Source organism: Cygnus atratus, chromosome Z (assembly GCF_013377495.2).
Source record: "Cygnus atratus isolate AKBS03 ecotype Queensland, Australia chromosome Z, CAtr_DNAZoo_HiC_assembly, whole genome shotgun sequence".
Lineage (NCBI taxonomy): Eukaryota > Metazoa > Chordata > Aves > Anseriformes > Anatidae > Cygnus > Cygnus atratus.
Window position 1 is genome coordinate 55269734 of NC_066396.1, and position 23904 is coordinate 55293637.

The 23904-nt window shown below is 41.6% G+C and overlaps 1 protein-coding gene across 6 annotated transcripts in view; it reads right to left on the bottom strand.

Moving 5' to 3' along the window:
- Positions 1–23904, bottom strand: part of RNF38 (ring finger protein 38) — a 128606-nt gene that overhangs the window by 23173 nt on the left and 81529 nt on the right. For 3 of the 6 annotated variants that reach the window (XM_050716501.1, XM_035564206.2, XM_035564207.2), the window contains exon 3: positions 1577–1770. In XM_050716501.1, coding sequence (XP_050572458.1) covers positions 1577–1683 — 107 coding nt within the window. In that variant the 5' untranslated portion in view covers positions 1684–1770. Of the gene's footprint in view, positions 1–1576; positions 1771–15033; positions 15052–23203; positions 23307–23705; positions 23793–23904 lie in introns of those variants that run through there. The other 3 variants (XM_035564205.2, XM_050716500.1, XM_050716499.1) reach the window with 3 other exon arrangements.

Consider the following 23904-nt stretch of genomic DNA (forward strand, 5'->3'; position numbering starts at 1 on the left):
ATGATAATAAAAACCAGCAGAGACTCAGCCTGTGCTGACTGACAGGAGTGAGTCAATAGGGCAGAAGAGTTAGTACTGGTTACATCGGGTCAGAGTGATGTCCACCAACACACACTTCAGAGGCTTAGTTTGCGTTAGTCTGTTCCCTTGAACTGAACGACCGTTTGCAACTGCAGTGATGCAACCTTTCAGCTTATCTTCATCTGAAAAGAGTCTAGTTTATTAACTCTGAGACCACTCAGAGTGGGAACACAGGAAAGAAAGCAGGAAAACCAGGCAATCTGCTTTAAAAGCAAATGCATAATCACAACTAAAGCTTTAACAACAGATGCACTCACAATGATCATAAGGAATCAAACTTTGACCCATGAGAGTGTTTATTACCTCCAGTATGGCTCCAGGGCATTCTAAGACTCAGAAAGACTCCTACAAAACAGAGGCACGTGTGTGCCATTCTCCCTAACAATCCTGTTCTAGGAGGGGAGGTTGGGTGCAGTACCATTACGAAAATAAGCTACAGCCAGCTGCAATTCAACAGTGCACACAAACTAAAATATGCCCTGCTCAAAGGCAGGGGAGCAGAGCGCTGAAACATTCAAATGCCTCTCATTAGAAGAAAAGCAGGTGTTACCCCAGAACAGGGTAACTAACTTGCTTCAAACAACCCTTGCCTGATCATGGTTGACAAACTTGATAGATGGAATCAGAAGAAAAACAGTTATATACACATATACTATGTGTATATATATGATAATGTATACATATTAAGTCTGATATTTTACATTCATGAAAAAGTGGGTACTTCAATTTTAGTAGAAAATAAGCTACAGTATTTCTCAGAAACAGAAGGACAGTGATTTATAATTTGCATTAGGTGACACAGCATTTTGAGCCAAATTTCAAGGCAGCGAAAGCTTGTCTTTTGGATAGTTAAACTATAATAGTAAAGTGAAGGAACCAGTTCAACCTTGCCATCTAAAACTGTACTCTGCCACGACCATTGCAATATATTCCAAAATCTCTTCTTTGAGAGTCTAACAAGCAACAAGCTAAAAACAATATGAAATGTAATTTTTAATCAGAGGTGAACCACCCACATTAACCATATGACACGATGCTAACCTCCTCGCTCTCTCCAGCCAGTAACCCTCAATTTAGGCTTTTAATGCACAAAAATAAGTGTGACTGCAAGGAAAATCATGGTACTACATAAATAATGATTATCATCTTTGAAAATACCCTGATGAGAAATAGGATTTTTCCTCACATTGTTCTGAAAGATTACTGCTCCAATGCATAGTAGAACAGAATCAGGTTAATAATTAAAGATGTTAATAAACACTCCTTGAGTTGTCTTCAATAAATTATAGGACGATGAATCAATTTATATTACTTTAACTTCTCAGTTACAAATATAATAATTTACAGCTCAAAGGAAATGTTAACATATTTACCATGTGATCTGGTCTGAAATACTGATTCATCTGAATAGAGGAATCTATTCTGAGATACTCCTCTCTTGAGACGAAATCAGGAAGAATAAAAAACTGTTTCCCCATCTGTACATACTGCTTACCTCCTTCTGTTTCGTGCAGGTGTGTTGCATCGTTCCCCTGAGAAGTGGTGTTGGTTGGGCCGAGCCAAAGGAGGCTGCCTATTTGATGTCATCTCCCATGGTCGCATTGGCGGTGATGAGGCTGGTGATGCTGCTGTATAGTCAAAGACTGAATGGGAAAGGCGTTGTCGCTTGGGACTAGGACTGTCTTCGCTCTATGCCAGTGCAAGAAACAAAACAAAAAACCCACCTCCAGATGAGTGAGTTACAATCCACACTTCAATATCGCTTTGCAGCTAGCATTAGAAGGAGGGATTTACTGCAGACTGCACTAAAACACCATGAAATTAATCAACTGCAAGTAGTTATGTACTTACTACCTTTGTAATACAGATCTGTGATGGCTCTCTAACCCCTGACGAATAACTAAGTTATAATTTAGAAGCACGAACATATCAAAATCCTAACATCCACGCACAAACAAAATTGTACCAGGAAAGAGAATAATATGAGGAAAATAAGGTATATCCTATTTTGCATCCCTCCTGCCCTTGCATTTATAGGTTACAGAAGCTTGAAAAGATGTATAAGCACAGCCCTCATGCTACCACTTGTGCTCTGGGATGCACCCCTCTTCTATGAGGACTGTACTAACGTGGCTGATCAGACATTAGTGTTGCTCTGCAGCCAATTTTAATTCTGCCAGATCAGCACACAAGTGCTGATTTTTCTACTTATTAGTACAATACTGGTCATAGAGAAGTACTCATACATGATCTGAAAAGAAATCACTTCTCTGTTTACGTGCGTTTACTTCACTAAAGCTCTGCTGGGACTACATAACACCTAGAGTTTTGGTGTCAGTGATATGAACGCCGCTCGCCTCCAAGCAACGTACTCCCAGTGGGTTCTGAATACAAGTAACTGCCTCTCATTTTCATCGTGTGCCCATGCTGCTGATTCGTTAGAGACAGCTGCCATTCCTGTCAGAAGATCTCACAGGCGACCAAAAATCCAGCAGGGAAGGCAATACATGTCCCTTCCCTCCACCCTACTCTTCTGTCAGAAGTGTAACCTGTCATGCTGTTAACCAGCCTAACAACTGAAAATGTTCTGCTACGGAGATCACCGAACACATGAACGCTAACAGCTACACAGGAACGGCCACGCTGCATCCACCTTTGAGTCCAAACATCACGTACACTTCACTGACACTCCCCCTGCAAGCCAGACCCTGCTGGTTTGCTGCTCTCCAGCTTACTCACGCAGCTCACCTCACCCTTTTCAGTCCCTCGCAGCGTTATTTCAATTAGCTGGAACGGCCTCAAATTTGCAGACTACTGCAGATAACCGAGTCAGAGAAAACCCGGCAATCCAGAGATTGTCAGAGGTCTCATTTCAGATTTATTTGTAGATTACGGACCTCTTCTTAGCTTTACAGGGACCTATCATTTTCTGAACACTACCAGTTGCTTCTTGAAAGTTAGTAATGATATTTAGTTTGTCCTCCGGTTCTTTCGAGTGCAAGCATACCTTTATGTAACTCCTAAGTTTTGTTGATGTGTTTAAGACAAAAAAGGTATTTTTCCTCTTTTGACTTCTGGCCATTTTGACTAAATTTCACTTCTCTTCAGCCTCATGCTTCCAAATACTTCAATAGAAATTGAGGTTTTTCCTACTGTATTTTAACTCAAGCAGTCACGCCATGATGATGGAAGAGAAAATTATGAGGAAAAAGAAAGTACATGGGAGGGTGCCCATTTTTAATTCCACATCTGCTTTTAGTGTGGTTTCCATAGGGAAACAGGCTGATAATGCATGCAACCTGCTTTTCAACTCCTTAACTCACTGCACTTGAATATCAAATTCAGTATCAATATTCAGTGTAAAGCAGCAAGAGAAAAACAGGTCAAAATACAGATGTATTCCTGAAGGTTCACAAAAGCAGATGCCCAGTAAAAAGGTGACTCTTCCAGAAGGCCGCAGGCACTCAGGATTTCAATGTGTTATAAGCAAACAACTGGAAGAGACACTCGGCAATTGCCCTCAGAGCAGTCAAAGCTTCTGTGAAAATATGTATCTTACCAGATTTCGGAGAGTGTTATCAAAGGACAAATCATAAACAAAGCTACAGTTGTTCTGCCACTCACAGAGCTGCTTGTTTAATCTATCCTACTCTTAAAACAGAAGGAGCCAAAGAGAAGGATGATTTGTGGCCTGACTCTATTCAAATTGAAACACAGGAAACAAAAAAGCAGGTAAAGCAGGCGCACTGGGGTCCTGGGAGCATAGAAAGAAAAGTCAAATGGAAGAAGGAGACACAAGGTTTAGTTAAGCTGGCAGAGAATAAAACATGGTGAAGTAACAAAATAACCACTGTTGCCCTGCTATAACTCATATGTGCCTTTGGTTGGCAACCTCCCATTGCTACTGACATATTTACATCTGGCACATTTTCCCAAGCATTTAACACTAACACACCCTGCCCTGTAGAAAGTAGTTTGGGAAAAATAAAAATAGTTCTTTGATTATTTTTCATTTTGTATCTGGATTGCACCTCTTCAAAAACTGTGGAGATGCAAACTGCCAACTAGCTAGCATCACTCCAAATTCTACAACATCTATCTACAACATTCTACAAACATCGCTCCAAATTACTACCTCACACTGCTATTTCAAACTCCACAGCAAGTGCTTAATTGCTCTCTACATTAAGCAACCGTACTTTCACTTCAACTTGCTTCCCATTAGAAAGAAAATAAAGATAAAATCATTTTTGGAATTACATATAACTATAGTTTTAAAAAGTAATTATGTTTTTTTTTTTTTTCCTATACTGAGAAAGAAATAACCTGAAGCTATGCCAGATTTGCAAACAGATGTCTTTAAAAAATAAAATACAAACAACCTAAACCTGAAGAAGACCTGGTGTTTTATCTTAGTTCTAATTAAGAAACCAAATCTCATGTTATGATTACAGCAAGGTTGTAACAGCACATGAAAAAGAAAAAGAACACAGAGCTAATAACAGGAACACGTCCTGTATAAATTAAGGTTTATTTTCATGTCAGTTTCAACAAGCAGGTGGAATAACTAGCTATTTTCAGTATAATTTTCAAATCTACATAGTTATCACTCATTAAGTTCAACAGTTTATTTGTGGAATACGATGCTCTCAGCAATGATGGCAACTGCCCAAGTCCCAAAACCACTTCAGATGCACCTTGCTAATATTCAAAACATGCTCCGGGACTACTGCTGCTCTTAACAGCCATTACACAACACGTTTTTCCTCCAGCCCAACAAGCAACAAGAATAGGCCGCCTGGCAGCTACCGAAAACACCATACATAGAGCTTTTAACAAGCAAGGTGAAAACTCAACCCTATTTTAGATGTTACTTAAACTAAAAAGCCTAATGAGCACAAACTACTTTGTATTTAAAGGTAGCAGAATCAGAAAATTTTAGGACAGAAGTATCAGATTGTACCTAATAACAGATGCAATTTATGTCAGGACACTAGATGTGCAATCTCATCCCTAGAAGCCAGCAATTCGGATATTCCCACCAGTGTTGTCCCATTCTCATCTGTGCAAGCTCTCACAGCGTAACAGTGACAAAGGTGATTAAAGAGAATGCCAGTTTATGAAATATCTTTTAATGGGAACACACTAGTGAAAAAAAAACTATTGTTATGCTTCATTGTATGTTGCCTATAGTAATTTTTATACAGTTTATCTAAATGCTGTTCCATTTTCACCTGGGGACAGAGGAGAAACTTTCATGAAGACAGAATCCTCTGGGGTGTTTCTTTTCCAGTCAAATTCTGAAGATTACACACATGAACCAAGTAGACCAACCATTACATAAGGGAAATGTCAAAAAAACTGCTGTCAATATCTGAAGATCACTCTCCTGTAGCCCATGAAGACCTGTATTTTAAAAGTAACCTTCACCTTAGTATCTTTACAGCATGGAGATACTTGAAGAGTCCTTTCAAGCACAGCCTTTTCCTTAGCCATACACAAGAATTATGATCTGATCAGCATACCCTCTACAACCCTACCAGGCTGGTTAGAAACCTTGAGCTGCATTTTTCCTTTTCGAGCGTGAGTACTGAAAAGGCAGTGATTTTTCCCTTGAAATGAACTGAGAATAAGATAAATGTGAAAGCGTATAACCAACTTCAAATTTAACTATGGGCATCTAATGGGCTAGTTAACTACACATTTTGCGTATCCTCTCTGCAAAGAATCTACATGCTTCAACAACAGTGATCTAATTTACATCGCAATGTTTCTAGTACTCTGAAGGTACCTGCAGTAACGTCAAATCCTTGGGCTGAACAGACCAGCTGTCTCCAAACACACTGGCTTAGTCACTGTCCAGGACGGAGCTCACTTAAAGTACCATACAGCTCAGGTCTAGAAAGCTCTGGAAGAGCTGTGCCCCATGGCTCTGTGTCCTAGAGCCACGACAAAGGAAGTTGGTTACAGACGCTTACATGACTGCATGGAGCCAACCAGGCCCAGCTGATTTTATAAGCGTTAATGCCATCCTGCATCTCACCCCCCAAAAACAGCAGAGGCTGAAGGTTAAGTTACATGTGGCATTACAAGGTAGAGCTTACAAGCCAGTTTAGTGCTGTATTCAACTAACCTGCCACTCTTGGAAGTGCACTGTACAGTGTACCTGAGATTCTTTGTCATCATCTACCTCTGCTACACAGCATCTCCTGGGTTACCTGCTTTCCACACCCCCCCCAAATATAGGTTGGAAAATGTTTCACCTAATCTGTCATTACCCTCAACAATGAAGAAATACAAAATATACCATCTGTTTACCAGTCTACCCCTCACAAAAATGTCTGAACACATCAACTAGCTTTAATGGAAATCTGTCAATGTCCAAAAAAATTACATTGACACCTTTTATTGGGAAAAAAAAAAAGGTAACTGGTAAAGGGGAAAGCAAAGTAGCTATTCCCATTGCAGAAAAGGCAGACAAAACTGTAGTGTTATACATGCTAGCAGACCACTGACCAACATGTGCAACTACGAACTAGCCCAGGATGGGTACTGCAGACAGAGCCCCAGTCTTATTTCAAGTCTGCATACCGGAGAAGTGCAAGCACAGATCAGGCAGCAAAGAACACCAAAGTAGTTTCCAAATGCACTTAATTTCTGCTGCTAGTAGAATGAAAATAGTATATTTCCACAGAATTATTGTAAATTAATCCTCCTGATCAAGTTCTCCACATAAAACTTAGCTCACAGACTAAGAGGATTGTCTGTATTTGTCTAGGATTTCCATTCATCTTTCAGCCAAGATTCAACACCACTGAGTAACTCTGCTCAGCTTGCCATTCACCTGAACATCTCTCTGCCACTCTATTGCCCTATGCTATAGAGATGGGAAATCTCCATGAAACCAAGTATAAACGATTTTGGGAAAGATTAAAAACATGCTTCAAATAATAGGTGAGTGCACATGAGAAAGAAAACTAAGCCCTCAGCTTTCGATGGGAGGATGCGGTGAAACTACGGTGCATTTTCCTAAAGCCAAATGTCTGAAGATTAGTTTAGAAAAATATCAAAACAAATTGACAACATTGCAGAAGCTCTAGAGAAAGTATGGCAAAACCTTAAAGGTGGATTGTCTGTGTTCACAGTTGTCCACTGTTCATAAGTACTCATTGTCTGTTGTTCATAAGTTTGTTCATGAGTAGAACAAACCAGCAGAAGTTAAGAAGCAACCTACAGGACATAACTAGCTACACACTATCAACGGCCCTGTAAATTATTAGCAAGACAGGTTTTTTTTCACAGATTTAGGGAAACCTCACTTTAATGCATACTTTTATATTTTCCAAGGACTTGTTTTATTCATTTTCTTACATAAAAAAGCAAAACAGAAAATCAATACACGCAGAATTACTCTTGCAAATGCATTACTATAAAACTGGCAAGTGTCTATTCACATTACTTTATTATGAATCACAAAAATCAACCAAAATATATTATAATAAATTCATATTCTTGATTAGGAAATAATTACGCAACAGGCAGGTTTTCAAAGAATAATTAATACGAAGGGCATTTTACAACTGCAATAAGAGCCTCTCAAAACAAGAGCTACAGCAAGACTAAGTTTGAATAGCTGACACTTCCAAGGGCATTAAAACACAGCTATACTAAGGATATAGTTGAATAGAACATGACCTAGCAGGTGTTTAATTACAAAATGCTACAAGTACCTTTACACTTTTCTAAAAGAGAGGACGAAGGCCTGCAAACCTGTATTATAAAAGAAAGGAAGGCTTAAAGGTAGCCAGATCCTTTGAACATACTAATGTGCATATCCTAAATGTCTGTGTTTTGTTGTTGTTTTTCAGTACAAAGCTAACAACATGACCTAGCCCTGTGTAAAAATACCAATAGGATATAAAAGATGGTGAATGTCTGTCTCATAGTGGCTGATGCTAACAGTCACTGAAATACTGGAGTCTCTTATAAAATAATAATTTTTTGTGGTTACCAGGAACACCAGAAATACCACGTTTCAATGCGGGACCCTTAAGTGTATTATAAGTCAAGCAATATGAACTTCTGGACTAGTGTGAGATGAACCCTATGGCCAGTGAAGTGCAATTCCTTCCCCAAAGAAGCAAAGCATCCTAATTAAACAATTTACTTTGGTGTGAATAAAAAAAGAGGTGGTAATGTAGGTCCTTAGATGGGAGAACAGGTTTGATTGTTTCTTTTATTTGCATTTCTAAGCACAGTATTTTATAGCAACCTCTAATATTCACATCTTCAATTTGCAAGCCTGTCTAGAAATCTGTACTAAACGTTTAATTTCAAACACAAAACATGTATCAAACTTCCCATTCTCTAAATGTTTAAAAGGCCTCTGGTAGATGAGACTAATGGTTCAAGCAAAGAATAAGCATTCATCATTTTCTCTTTATGCTTCTAAGATGTCCCCACAATTGCACTGCCTAAGGAGTAGTACTCTTGAACTTAATAAATAAATAAATAAATAAATAATCAATCTCGCTTGGCAAATATTGTAGATCTTATCTCTGAATCACCAGTTTTAATCTGGACAACATCTAGCAAATTATGTTTGCCTACAGACACCCTTTTAACACCACTTTGTTTTCATACTTTCATATACTTAAAATTCAATACATTCAAAAAGCTGAAACTCAGGAATTACACTTTTTTCCACATTAAAATCAGGTATCTCGGTGGCACAATCAAAATGATTTAAAGTAAAGTAGTAACCAAGGCAAAAAAGCATATTGTGCACACACAGGGAAGGTGATACACAATCAACCATTTGGCAACTGCTGAATTTTAAGGCCAGAACGTTCTTACTGGAAGGTAGAAGAGCTCCTCTCCACAAAAAAATGTCATTCTCACTCGTCTCTTGAGTGACTATACAAATATGGCTTACACAAGCAACAAATTAATGATGTTTTTATCTCAAGCAGAAGATGGCAGTCAATTAAATGTTTTGTACATCAGAGACTGAAATTAAGTCAGTATTACAGTTTGGAATCCTGATCAAAATGTGCAGTTTCCCTGTTTTTAAAGGAGGAACCCAAATGAAGCCACTGTGTCTCCCTGAAACTCTCTTCACCGCAAAAGTTAGCCTTGCCTTTCCATTCCGCAAATCCCTGCCTGAAGCCATGCTAGCAGGACTTCTTGACTAAACTCAGTGTCGAGGTTTCTCATTTTCCTCCCCAAGAGACTTGGAGCAATGAATGCATGTCATTATCTTTCCTCCTCTAAAGAGCTCGTCTGACTGTCACTTTCATTATCAATTCTTAAATTGACAATCTTATGCTGGTCTGTTCTCCAGACTTGTCCTGTTTCCTGGATACCATCTACACAGTATTTGTATTCCAGTGTTTCCTGTTGCTTTTAAGTATTAAAAAATAAAACTTTTTTTTTTTAATTTAAGAAGAAGAAATCATTTTGACATGCCAGCAAACCACACCATCCTCACTGTTTGGATTCTTTTGAATCCAATTTGCCTGAACAGTAGTTATTGTACCATTTTGGCAGTTTCTCATGTATTTATAGAGACAACAGGAAGAAATCTAGAAGAAATTTTTCATTATGCAAATAGTTCCATGAACACTGGCACTAAAGAGGGGTTTGTTACAGATCTCTGTTTTGATGCAAAAAAAACTCCAACATCCTCTGCCTGTAGCCAGGTAAGATACTGGATTCACAGATATTGTTCTGGTATTCAGAATAAGCTCACATGACAGCATCTCCCTCAGCCCAGTCCAGAACAACTGCTCTCAAGTGTCTTCTATTTACACCAAAGTCACCTATTTGCACAAAACTGGCAAAACAGTACTGCAGGTGTAGAGCGACCTACTGCCTAAGCAGATTAAGTCTTCTGATAACAGAACAGCAACTGATCAAAATGGATTTACTTAAAAACTTTATAGATGTAAACACATAAAAAAAGCATAAGGAAAAAAACCAGACTTACTCTATTCCCTAATATTCCTTTTCACATTTGCGAAGGTAACTTGTTGGCTGTATCGCCTTACTCTACGTAAAAGCTGGGTACTACACTGGTATGTGCCTCCCACACCTCTCTCTCATATCTCCCCTTCACTAAAGCCCTTTCAGAAGAGGCAACCAGAGCAGAAATTAAGCTAATGAGTGCAACCTATTCTTTCATCAATCCGACTGCTGCTCATCAGAAGAGTAAATGTAAAAATATTGTCTCTGATAAAAAAAAAACAACTGTATTTATGTTTAGAAAAGATCCTGTAAAAGCTATCATTATGATAACACAAAAATAATGATTTGGCAAGTCTGAACTGCATGCCACCTAAAGAACCAGTTTTACTCAGAAAGCCAAACATAATTTTAATTCAGTTATGGCAAACTATCAAAAAAAACCCAACAGCATGCTGATTTTATTTTTAACCTCCTAAAATACAATTATAAAATCAACAGATACAGTGAATACAACAAATACTCCATATTTGAGTTTCAGCAAAACACTTAACACTATCCTTCTCAAAATCTTGCCCTAAAGTATCACCAAAAGCAATTCAGACAACGTTTTTGTGGACTGTAACCTTAGTATATGCTGTAACCAATGCAATAAAGTGCAGCAACTGTTACCTAGTTAGATATTTTGACAGCCCCAAACACTATAGTAGCTGATTATCTCAAACTTCAGTTAGCTTTCATTACCTTCGACTTTGAAGCATGTTATGGGCTACGCAGGTACACAAAGAAGTACCAGAGAGTGATGTAATGGATTGTTTTTATCCATTATCTGTATCAGCTGTAAGATGAATAATGATGTACAATGATGCCCACAGATGATTCTACATAAAAAAGTTATGAATAACAAAGGTGGATTTTTTTTAAGGAAGCAGGCTTCATAGATAAAACTATTTATTTGGAAGATGCATTAAAACAGATATATGAAAATTTTCTGAGACAGAGATGCACCACCTCATGAAAAAAGATCTTTGAAAGATCAGTGCTAACACACTAGTATTACACCTTAGGCAGTGTTAAACAAGGATGGTAACTTTCCAAGAAAGCAGAGCTTTTCTTTAGAAACCTAAAAAGTTTTCCTACACACAGAATTGAGTCACACTGTACCAAAACATTCTCAACTTTTACATTAATGATAAAATATAACTAATACATATTACGAGGAAGAAGGCAATAGCTTTTTATCTGTCAGCTTGTGTGTGAGACTGGGGTAGTTATTAAAAGGCTATTCTTACATACCTACAATCACATTTTGTCCACATGCAATGCATGGAGAAGTTAGGTTTAATCTCAAAGGACAGAATAAACAGGATATGCCCTGTCAAGCACAACATAGGCCACAAAGGCTGAAGCTTTAATTACACCACCTTTCTCTACCTGCTGCCAAACACCAAAGACAAAGTAATTTTCTTCAGAGATACAGGCTTATTTTCCCCAGTCCATAGCAGCCAGCTGCCGACCATAAAACCCAGCTAACTAGATCTGCAAGCAAATTTTGGGTAAAATGCCTTCACAGAAATGCTAGCTTTTATGTCATTTACAGAACTAAACCATCATTGACCTTATTAAAATCTGAGTTATTGGTCCCCTCAGACACACTTTCAACGAGCATTTGGTTTCCTCTGTCCACTGCAAAAACACTATTTTCCTCCCATGTTTGGTCCACATGCATGTTAACTGTGCAAAAAGTCTGATCTGATCTTTATACATCTTTAGTCTAGTCTGATGTGATCTTGATCTTTAGTCCAAGAAAAAACATTGGTGAAAGATACTTGTACTTAAATATGAGCAACATGTCTAGTCATTTGTACTCCCTGCTGTTCCAGCAGCTTGACAAGCCATCACTGTGCTAACACGTCTCATGATTTTTTTTAACATGCTGACAAACTCTTGATTTCCTGCATACTGAGAATGTAAGCATCAGCTGACGAAACAAATGTCCCCTCTCACAGACCAAGGAAAAGAAGCTGTTAAGGGATGTTATGTTGGGAGTGGCCACTGCCACCAGCAGCTCCAGGACTGGGAATTCCTCCTGTGTGGCCAGTGGAGCCCAGTCTGGTGTGTCTAGGGAGCTGTGGGGCTGAGGGACGTGGCCACTGCTGTCCTGTTGGCAGATTCAAACTGAGCACACGTCTTAGAGGCATACACCTACGGGACAGAAGCAGCCAGCTACACAAACTGCCACCGATGAGAGGCTGCCCATATACAAGGCCCCACCACTGAGGGGCACAGACTCAACGCCTCCTGCCCTGGGGCTGGCAGAGCCAGCAGGCCCTGGTGCAGGCCCATAGGCGACGTCCCCAAGCCACCAGCACACGCACCCTGGCCTCCCCCAGCAGGGACCCCTGCCCACACCCCGGCCTCTCACCCGCTGCTGTGGCCCCCGGCCCTGTCCCAGCCGTTGGAACGGAGCCCGGCGGAGCTCTGGGGACAGGCAGCGCTCCCACACCGGGGCCGGAGGGTGCAGGGCCCCCGTCCCTGGGGCTGGCACCGAGACCCCGCGGGCTCCGGTCGCTGGCACCGCAGGCCCAGGCCTGGCTCCAGCTGCCGGCCTCGTGCTGCTCACCGCGGCCTCGCTGGCAGCTGGCGTTTGGTCCCCGCCACGCGCACGGGACTCGAATGGGAGCCCACGGAGGGGTCGTTAAGCAAGGATGTGAGGAGAAGGGGGACAGGCCGCGGTGACCAGGCACAGTCACACGCCAGCAGCCCCTCCATGCCCTCTTCTGCCTGTCCCCATTGCTCGTCCCTGCTCACCACCTCGTCCGCTGGCATCGCTCCACCAGCCCCCTCCAGCAGCCTGGACCTCAGGTTTGCATCCTTACCGGTTGCAAAGTCCTTGTTTGCCTGCAGTTTGTTGATAACACATCAGTTAGTGCAGCTGACTGGGTTTGCTCTTAGTCTTCGCCTCTGTAAAGTTTGTCTGGCAGGTCTGAGTCTTTGCATTCAGTTCTGTTTATTGCTTCCCGCTCTTGCTTATCATCCCATTTGGCGAGGTCCTTGATCAGATCTCTCACTGCAGGAAGCACTCCCACATTCCACATACTCTTACCAATTACTGACTGACCAGATTTGGTTCTTGTAATCACCTCCCTTATCATTTTTTGGTCAAGTTTGTCTCCCAAGAGAGTTCCTTTTTATGGCTTCCCCTCTTGGCACTGAAATGGTCCTTGACCAGACATACTTATATGTAGGGGCAGACACTCTCTCCTTTCCTACACAGCTAAAGAAATCACATTCGACTTCTACTAATTTTACAGAGAGAAATAAGAATGTCAGAAACTACAGTTCAGGAAGAATGAGATAGACTACCAATGAAAACTGGACAAATGAACATCCCCCTGTGCCTTGTCCTACACGGGAATGCTAAACCAAAATACAAAGGGCAAGAAAAAATAAACAGGAGAAAAAAAGTGATCATATTAATTTTCAAGGTGACAAATGAAAAGCTCATAGGCTTTATACAAAAAGCTTGACATTCCCTTTAAATATTCCCTCCAATTTCTAGATCTAAACAAATCTAGAAAGCAACTACTAAAAAGAAGCAAATACATATGATAAACTTAAATTTAAGAGTAATGTACCAGAACTGGCAAAAGGGTTATGGATTATGAACAGATTATTTCTAAGGCCAATTGCTATGCTTTTTCCAAGACAAAATAAACAACGATTATCCAGTTGGACACGGGGCTGCATCACAAAGGAGTTGTCTGCAATTTGCCAGCAGAATCATATTGGGTTGACACACAGCTTTTATTGGCAAAAGCTCTTTACAGAAACTTTAGCTGACAGAACAAACATCAGCAATGAGAATCTCTTTCCAGAGTAATTGCGCTTGCCCAATGAATTTTGCTGGCTTAGTTGTGCCTTTTAAGATTTTTTTTTTAAACTGCTTTTAACTAGTGTGCTAGTTCAGCTATATCACAAAACACTTTTTGCAGTGTTAACTTCCTCTGTTTTGCAGTGTTAACTTTTGAATTCAAATCTTCTGCTCCAACCCACCAATTTTATACCACCATTTCACCTGTTCACATGAGTAATAAAATACCTGGAACATACACCATAACTCCCCAGACAGGACCTAGAAAATTTTATAACCACTGACAATGAACACAATCAGATGAAAAATAAGAATTTAACAGTAGCGTCCACACTTTGCATCCTCCAAGTACCAAATTCAAACCCCAGATTCCAAACATTCAAGACAACTAATTTAAACACTGCATCATAAGAACCTAAGTCCTATTCGGACTTTAAAATCATGACAATGATTTTTTTTTTTATTAAAATTCACAATTTATTTCTATCCCAGCTTCAATTTTAGATTTGTGACCAACAGACAACTTGGAAACATGGCTGGCTGAGCATATTCAAGACAACTTCCTGACGAAGGAACCCTTCAATAACATGAATATGGTCTAACGAAAACTTGGTGAAGAAATACAGGCATTCCCAAACCTGAGCTGGCTCAAGTGAGTCAGGTAGCTGGAAAGAAGCCCAGAATTAAGCAGTTGTTGGGGTAGGTCCAGAAGTCTTAAGAGAAAATACCTGTAGCATGGAGCTCCCCAGTACAAAACAGAGGGAGGGAGGTACCGAGAGAGTCCAGTGAAAAGCCACACAGATGAAGAATGAGCTGGAGCACCTCTCCTATTAGGAAAGGCTGAGAGAGATGGGACCACTCAGCCTGGAGAAGAGGTTTATGAGGGACCTCATCAGTGTGTACAAGTACCTGAAGGGAAGGTGTCCAGAACATGGAGCCAGGCTCTTGTCAGTGGTGCCCAGTAAGGGGACAAAGGCAGTGGGCACAGACTGGAGCACAGGAGGTTCTGTGCAAACATCAGGAAGCACTTCCGTGCCGTGTGGGTGACCAAGCACTGGCACAGGTTGCCCAGAGAGCTTGTGAAGTATCCTTCCTTGCAGATCTTCAAAACCCACCTGGAGATGGTCCTGGACAGCCTGCTCTGTGTGACCCTGCTTGAGCAGGGGGCTGGACCAGACGGTATCCGGAGGTCCCTTCCAACCACAACCATTCTGTGAATCTGAGACGACACAGATCAAAGCGGTAACTGATCTTCACTGCATGCTGTGCGCTAGGCTTTTAGTAGTGTTTTCCTGTGAATGCAGCAAAAAGCAACTCAACTAATACCTTAGGGTAGAGGTCTGGAGAAGTATTCCTGTGAATATATACAGTTTACCACTGAACACCATGTATGTATCAGAGTATTTAAAATGGGATACTTTTTGCCACTGCACTTCAGAAGGGACTGTCGAGATTTAAGAAAATTGGTGGTATGTAACCAGTACTTGAGATGAAAATTTCAGGAGTGATCAAGAAACACTAAATACCCATTTCTATGGTTACAGAAGAAAAAAAAATAGTTCAGAAGAAAACCCCTTACGGCCTCCTCTCTGGGGGATTAGGAAAGAAACACTATATTTTAATTCTTAGAGACAGAAGAGTCCCTAGCAGGCACATCATTCTGAGAGGAAGCCTACACTTCCTCCGAACTTGCTTTTGAAATATCACCATTGGATAAGAAAAAAAAATTAGTAATGACAGCTTAAAAATGGAAACCAATCTACAATGTTAGGTTGCCAATATAAAATTTGCTGTGGCAGGTTTACACACATCAGATTTCTGTGACTTAATTAGCCCTGTTGATAATGAAATAAGGAAATATTACACAGTATTTACTAAAAATAATACAATTTGTAAAGTGGGATTAACATTATTAAATGCAGTACAAAGAGGATGCAAGTCCACTTTTTTTCAGTGTTTCAAAACTATGATGGTATTTATCAGCTAGACTGTGCATCTAACAACTGTACTAAGAACACTTCCCAGTGATCTTTCTGGGCCATCCATAATTCGTTCATGGTTAATAGGATGAATTTGTATGTACTGACAATGAACACAATAGCTACTGTTGTTCTTCAGCTACCAGAAATGACAATGAACCCCTACATGCAAAGTGTTCCTGCAACAGATTGGGGGCACGCAAATAAGATCTGCAAAAGATCGGAGGAATGCAAACCACATATGGATACTGTAAAACACATTCCACGAAGTGCAACACTTAATTTTACTTATGATTAAAACACATTATTAACCTGAATATTGAATATGTAGTTTATTCAATGGCAGGCTGACAGGCTCCATAAACATTTCCAGGGGTTCCTTTGTAGTACTTCCCCCTCTGAAACGCAATTCTCACTTATCTGTGTTTTTAGGAGACACATAAAAAAAAAACAATTATCAGACAGCTAAGCCTAAACTGCCTAAGGTTCACACAGGAAATAATATTTTAAACAGCCTGAAGAATTTGCCAGTTTCTTATACCAAACCCCGGAATGTTTATTTGCTGCATAAGAATTTAAAAGGCACACAAAAGAACAATAAAAGTTTTAAAAAAAACTTAGCATCATATTTAGCACACTGCATCATCCTCAGCATCAAGAAGAAAAGCAGCAAATTGTGTTTAGAAAGACTACACATTCCATTATTTCCCTGTTCTATTGCTTATACAAAAAGGACAGCTATGCTAAGATGCAACACATAAATCACATCTGAAGCATCTCCTTTTCTAATGCTGAAGCAGGCTCTAAGAATTAAGGAAACACACAGCCATTACAAAGTTCTTCAATCTGAATTTCAGTAGTATTTGCTACTGCAAATGCTGATATTGCATGCAATACTTGCTGCATGCAAACAAAACTAAATATTTTTTTTAATTCAAAATTCCTATTTTCACATTCAAAATTGAAAATATTTTGCAATTATTTATCAAATAAATGAATTAAAGCAAATTTAGTAATTCTAAATAAATCAAATAAGGTAAATATTATTTATCGTATTTCATCAAGGTGTTTTTTTTTTTTTTTTCTGAATAGGGACCACTACCTCATGAAATCTAAAAATGACAGTTCTCTTCGGTGTTTTCATAAATGACTTGGATGCAGGACCTGAAGGTATACTTCAGATAAGTTTGTGGACGACACTACATTGGGAGGAGCTGTTGACTGCCTCGAGGGTGGAGAAGCCTTGCGGAAAGATCTTGACAAAACAGAGAGCTGGGCAGTCACCAACAATAAGAAGTTTAACAAGAGCAAGTGCTGGATGCTGCACCTGGAATGGGGCAACCCTGGATATATGCAGAGAGTAGGGGATGAGAGGCTGGAGAACACGGCCCTGCAGAAAGGGATCTGGGGTTCTGCTTGATGGCAAGCTGAACATGTGTCAGCAGTGTGCCCCGGCAGCCAAAAGAGCCAGCCGTACCCTGGGGTGCATCAAGCACAGCATTGCTGGCTGGCTGAGGGAAGGGATTATCCTGTTCTGCTCTGTGCTGGTGCGGCCTTATCTCAAGTGCTGTGTGCAGGTTTGGGTGCCACAGTATAAGAAGGACATAAACCTATCAGAGAGTGTCCAAAGGAGGGCTACAATCATGGTGAAGGGTCTGAAGGGCAAGACGTATAAGGAGCAGCTGGGGTCCCTGGGTTTGTTCAGCCCAGAGCAAACAAGGGGAGCGGAGGGGCAGGCGCTGAGCTCTGCTCTCTGGGGACAGCGACAGGACCCGCGGGAACGGCATGGAGCTGGGACAGGGGAGGGTCAGGCTGGGTGTGAGGGAAAGGTTCTGCACCCAGAGGTGGTCGGGCACCGGGACAGGCTCCCCAAGGCAGTGGTCACAGCACTGAGCCTGCCGGAGTTCAGGAAGAATTTGGACAGTGCTCTCAGACACATGGGCTGATTTGGGGTGGTCATGTGTGGAGCCAGGAGTTGGACACGATGATCCTTGTGCGTCCCTTCCAACTCAGATATTCTTTGAGTCTGAGAGAGTTATTTCCGTATCAAAGTCATCTCTACATATAGTTTTTTGCATGTATTCACTATTGACATTTTCATTTACATGTGTGAAACTACCATACAGGTATGTCACCAGAGACAGTGAAGTAGACTGTTCGGAAACAATCACTCTTTGTACATAAAGTTTTTTTCCCCACACTAACCTTTATACATATATGTACAAAAGCACATGTACAGAGATATTAAATGCAGTATGTATAAGCGGCTAAGCTAGCATTTCAGCACTGGAAACAGAGACTGAAATGTCTTACACAGATGAACAAATGTTAGAAGCTGACCATATTTTCTTTCTATGTTAAAGAAAATCCAAACACTGAACTCAAGCATACTGCTACCTAAGCACCTACATTATTTTTTACAGAGGCACGAGCCAATTTTTGACACATTAATACTTTTTAAATGGCACTTAACATACATGATTTAAATTAATCCTCACCAAATGTCAACCCCCAGAAGATTACACTCACACCGATATAAATGTACTTTATACTAGTATACTAGTCCTTACTACAGCAGGCACAAAGGCAAGTCAGCAAATCCAGCACCAGAATTGTGTTCCTATCAAAAATATTACAAAATACCTCAGTGCCTATTGTGGTAGAGCATTTTCACACCTGGTTGCCTTCACCAGCTTCGCATGTAGTCACAATGTTTTGCTGTGTTAGCAAAAGATGTATGTCTCTGTCCAGCTTTCCATACAACTAGAAATTTCTTGTTGTGTTAAAGTGTTATTACGCATTCTCAGAACCTGTGCAAATTGAGAGTCTCATTTCTTCAGCAACATACCAAAGTTTACTCTTTACACTCTTCTACTCATTGCATGTTGCTGGAAATGTGAAGGCTAAACAAATACTCCTAACCCATTTCAGAAACCAAGGAAGGAATCCACAAAACAACCAACCTACCCAAGTAGCAGGACTAAACTGTGACGCAGAGAATGTTCTTCAGTATACTGCATTTTCCGCACCCTGGTATTAGTATAAAAAATGTCTGTCATCAGTCCAAAAAAGAGTTGCATTTAAACACAGGCCTGCAAGTTTACGGAGTGCCAAGATACTTAGTGCTAAGAAAAGGCACTCTAGGTTCTACCTTCTCCAACCTTTTTCCTCTCTGAGGTGATCCCACAGAACCGAGTGGGAATACGTGTCCCAAACAGCATGCAGTACAACTGCAACACGGTAGAATACAGAGCTAACTACATCGTGCTCTCCACTACCAAGGCATCAGGGCTCCTCTCACATGGCATTTTGGCTCTCTACTTCTCCCAGTTCTGACACTTTGTTCCTTCCTTCTTCTAGGAACACATGAGGAATCTTCTCTCTCTCACATGAGGACATATTCACAGCTGAAACAAATATAAAGGCGTTACTTCATCATTCACACAGTCCAGGACAAGCAAACTCTCTGCATCATCTACAAATGCTGGAACACAATGGCAGGCTCACTGAACGTAACATTACAGATGGCATCCTGTTAACTAACTTGTTAAAGCTATGCCCATATTAGACACTCCTTAAGCCTACATAAGCCATTCAATTTTTACTTACAGCTTATGTAAGTTAATATAATTGTTTTAGATAGCTTTGGAAAAAAAATATTCCCTTTGCCATTAAGCTGAGTTTTAAGCACAACTTTTACCCTCTGTAGTTTCAAAAACTTCATTTTTGCGTGTGTCAGACTCACCACAAGTCCTCTGAACATATTAACTGCTGCAAAAACAGCTGTTTCCTCTACCCATACAAAAAATGCACAGCAGGAGGCCATCATCTTGCATATGTCATCTATACACATATATAACCCTTACAGGGATATAACGGATAGAACACTTAGTCTTCTTAATTTACACAACAAACTATGGTGGACAGCAAAACCAGGAAATAATATATATTTTCTGCTCACTGAGTTAACCTGAAAGAGAAATATAAGAAAACATTGCAGGTTCTCAGCTTCAGGAAACAGTTTATAATTGTCTACATATTTTCTCTTCATTTCCTTTAAAAAATAGGAATCATTTTCAGGCAAAGTTAGAGTAAGTTTTGTCAAAACAAACTAATGAAACAGATGATATGTATCAGAGGGTGTGTTGAAGAAAGAAAGCCTCACTCCACCAAATGCACTCAAATAAGCACGGATTGCAGAATCGCTTCTTAACCCCCACCCCTATTTTCCTAAGGAAAAAGAGGACAAAGTGTGTAAGAAACTCACTGAGATCCGTACTTCTTTCTTATACTGTCCTAAGCCCTACTCTATACTGAAAAATGCCCGAATACATAACCGGTCTTGCCAGACTGTGTGTTCACATCCGAACACTTCTCTTAAATCCATACTCATCCACTTAGTACTTTGCCATTTGTCTCCACAAGTTCCTCCCACGTTACTTAAAAAGAATAGCTATTCTTACTGACTCCAACCTCTACATCACCCCTCTTGTTTTATATTCAGTCCAGATGTTTTGCCAACAGATTCACACACACAGGACACCAAAACAAAACGCCCCCTTCAGCATTTAGTGTCAAAGTAGTTTTAAATGTGTCTTCACAACAGGTTTCTAAGAATCAGATTTTAAAAGTGCAACTCAACAAAAATATTCATCACGCTACCTTCTTTTAAAGGAAATCACCTGTGCAAGGAAGAAAAATTCTCAGAAAGAAGGCTATTTCCTAAAGCTTTGATGAAGACTTCCAGACAGATCCCCTGCTTAGCAGCACCATAAGTTGTACTACCCTTGCTGCAACGTGAAAGAAAAAAATGGCTAATTCTATCAAAGAATGAACAGATTTGGCAAAGACAGACACAAGGCTATCAGTAGGAGGCTCTGGAGAGGATACAGGTGAGTTCAAGCCACTGGTGAGTTTGCCTAGGACAGAGGCATCAAGAGATCTCAGTGACAGGAAAACACTGTAAGACTCACCAGACAAAAGGGCTCCTTAAACAGAACGCAAATAAAATTTAGGATGTGTAGCAGTGCTCACATGAAGAAGCACAGCACTTTTTTTTCCCCTTTCCTTTCCTTTCTTTTTTTTTTTTAAAAAAACAAACACTGTGTGATTGTAGTGATAAATACAAAAGGCGAAGTTATCAGAAGTGAACCAAGAGGCAAAAATCTCCAGGGCAGCAACTTTGAAAAGCCTGTTTTTCTGCAAGGGGAGAGCAAGTGGTGATGGAGAGCAAAGCCACCAGTCTTTATACAGTGGAAAGCCCGTTGAAGGTACCTGGAGAGGCAGCTCTATGCTACTTAACTATTTTTCTACCAAGTGAGGAACAGTTCCAAAGCGATCCAGACAAACTGGTCAGACAGCAATCAGCAAAACACTTAAGGTGCAACAGAGCTTCCTTTCTTTTCCCTCCCACTGCTTTTCACTAGTAGCTGCTGTTAGTGTTTTGTTGCAGTTGAAGACAAAAAAAAAAGCCCTAGCTTTAGGCGTTCTGACCAACAGAAATCAGTAGAGGGCACCAAAGAGCAAAGAAAGGTTACCTGCGCTTTCAAGAGGAGTAAACCCACGCGAAGCCAGAGCAAGAACCACGAAAGTCTTCCTTTTAAATCAGAGAAGACATAGGCAAGTTTCGTCCACAACAGAATTTAAACACGCTGTAATGAATTATTCAACTTGCTACACAAACGTACACAGAGAAGAAAAGCAAAAGCTACATTTCAGCATGAACTGGTTGTCAAGTCTCTTCACAGATGTTTCAAGAATCAGTGCCCCAACAATCAAACTCAACTCTCCAACTCTCCTAAATAGGAAGAAATTTCATATTCTATCTGTGCCCTCACTCCTACCTTTCATGTTCCTCTTTGGGGTGCAGAGGAAGAGCTCCTGACAAAGGTTAAATTAAAGACCTTTAGGAGGGAGTCTAAGACTCGCTCTGTACAAATTCCCATTAAACGCACTAGCAGTTTAGCCCGTGTTGTTTCCATGGACAAACATGTAAGATGGTTTTGAAAAGCAATAAGACTACCGCTTAAGTTTCAATTTGCTTTTCAATAGTAGTCTTGAAGAACTCTCTTGTATTCACAACTGCACAAGTTTTGTACTGTTCTTTAATTAGAATATAGAAACCATTTAATTCTCAAAAACTTTCTTACTGGAGCTGAACAAGTAACTTTACTTTGTCAATAGCAATCAATTTAAACCATTATCTCCTATAATAACTTGAATAAACCATGTTGAAAAAATCCCTGCGGATAAGCTTATGCATAAATTTCACAAATCACACCTGTACCAGCCCTGATATCCGTTTCTGAGACAAATCCATACCTTCCAGAAAAAGGAAAGACAATTACACACTATGACTCCCCTGCCACTTCAAGTGCAAAGCAAGGCCGGTTAAACTTGTAACTTCAATTTTGAATTTATCACACCTTTTGTTTAAACAAAACACAAACCAAAACAACCCAGAAAGCAAATTGCGGAAAAAATGCGTATGTAGATCAAACAAAGTTTAGTGTGTGCTGAAAGTCAGGGAGATGGCAAGGTCAGTTTCCCATAGGAAAATCTTGAGATCCCTAACTTACGAACCCCGCCATTTTCCTTCTTGCAAGTACCTGTATTAACACGTACTATTTGCTGGTAACAAGCCCTTGGAAACCTTCATCACATTGTTATACTATGTACGCGTTCGTTTTTTCTTCCAGGGTTTGGTGATTAAGGAAGACAAACATTACTAACTTCCACCAGCCGTTAAACTTGCTACGGCACCACCTCGTTGGCTCTGCTGTCTCATGCTTGATCCTCTGAATGACTGCGCACCCCCCTCCACTCTCTAACTGCCCCACAAATGGATCTTTTTCCTCTTTCTCAGAACAGCAAATCTCTACTGCCTCAGCTGCAATCCTGTCTTGAAAAAGAAGGTTTGCATTTTTCATTCTTTTAGTGCTGCAGAGCAATTATGGAAGCTCCTGGGCCAGCAAATAAAATCCCTAGGAGTGGGTAAAGAGCATATATTTGGCAGCTGCACCCAGAGCTGTTTTCTTAGCAGACAGCATGTAAGAACAAGCATGTAAGCAAAGACATCTAATCACGGAGAAACACCAGAATAAGGCAGACTGTTAGCGCACGTGCTCACCTCACCATTCCCACTCCCATCACCGCATGGTCCCAGAACTTACCGAAACGTACATTTGTTCCAGAGACCACCCCCAAAAACCCCTTTCAGCGTGCAAACGCTACGCAGCCGTTAAGTTTCTCACGAGCGACGTACAGTTGGATGAAGCTGCGCGTAAGAGGTAAACGAGTTACTTACGCTAAAGGACCGCAACCTAAAGCGAGCGTCTGCAGGAAACACCTCAGCGTGCGATCGGTTTTCAGGCTGTGCCTCTCACGGAAGCGGCGCGGGCCTCTCTGCTCTAAGGGTGAAGAAGCCCCCCTCACGGTATACAGGCACCAGAGCCGGGCGGCGGGCTCGACGCCGCTTCGCCGCAGCCCCGAGCGACGCGCTGCCTGCCCCCGCCGCCCCCCTTCCCTCCCCCAGCCCCTCCGAGGCGACGCCGGACCGCGGACACCGGAGGCGCCCCGAACCCCCACCGGGGCTCGGGCAGGGGAGCGCAGCCACCTGCCGCCTCCCGGTCCCCCGGTGCCCGCACCGCCGCTCCCTCCCGGCCAGCCGCCCGCCGTGCCGAACCCCGCGAGGGCCCGGCAGCGCTGCCGTCCACTTGGCGGAGGTGCCGCGGAGGCCGGCCGGGCCCAGCGCCGCCGACCCTTTACCGCGGCCGACGCCACGGCCCCGCCCCCCCGCCCGCCGGTACCTGCGGCCGCCCCCCCCCGCGGCCCCCCGCCGCCGCCTCCGCCGGCCGCCATCTTCCGCCCCCCGCCGGACGCCGCCGGGACACGGTGACGTCACGCCCCGCGCGGGCGGGGAGGGGGCGGGGCGGAGGGCGGTGGCCACGCCCCCCCCCCGCGCGCGCGGCGCCCTTTGTTTGGCACCCGCCCGCCGGCAGGCAGCGG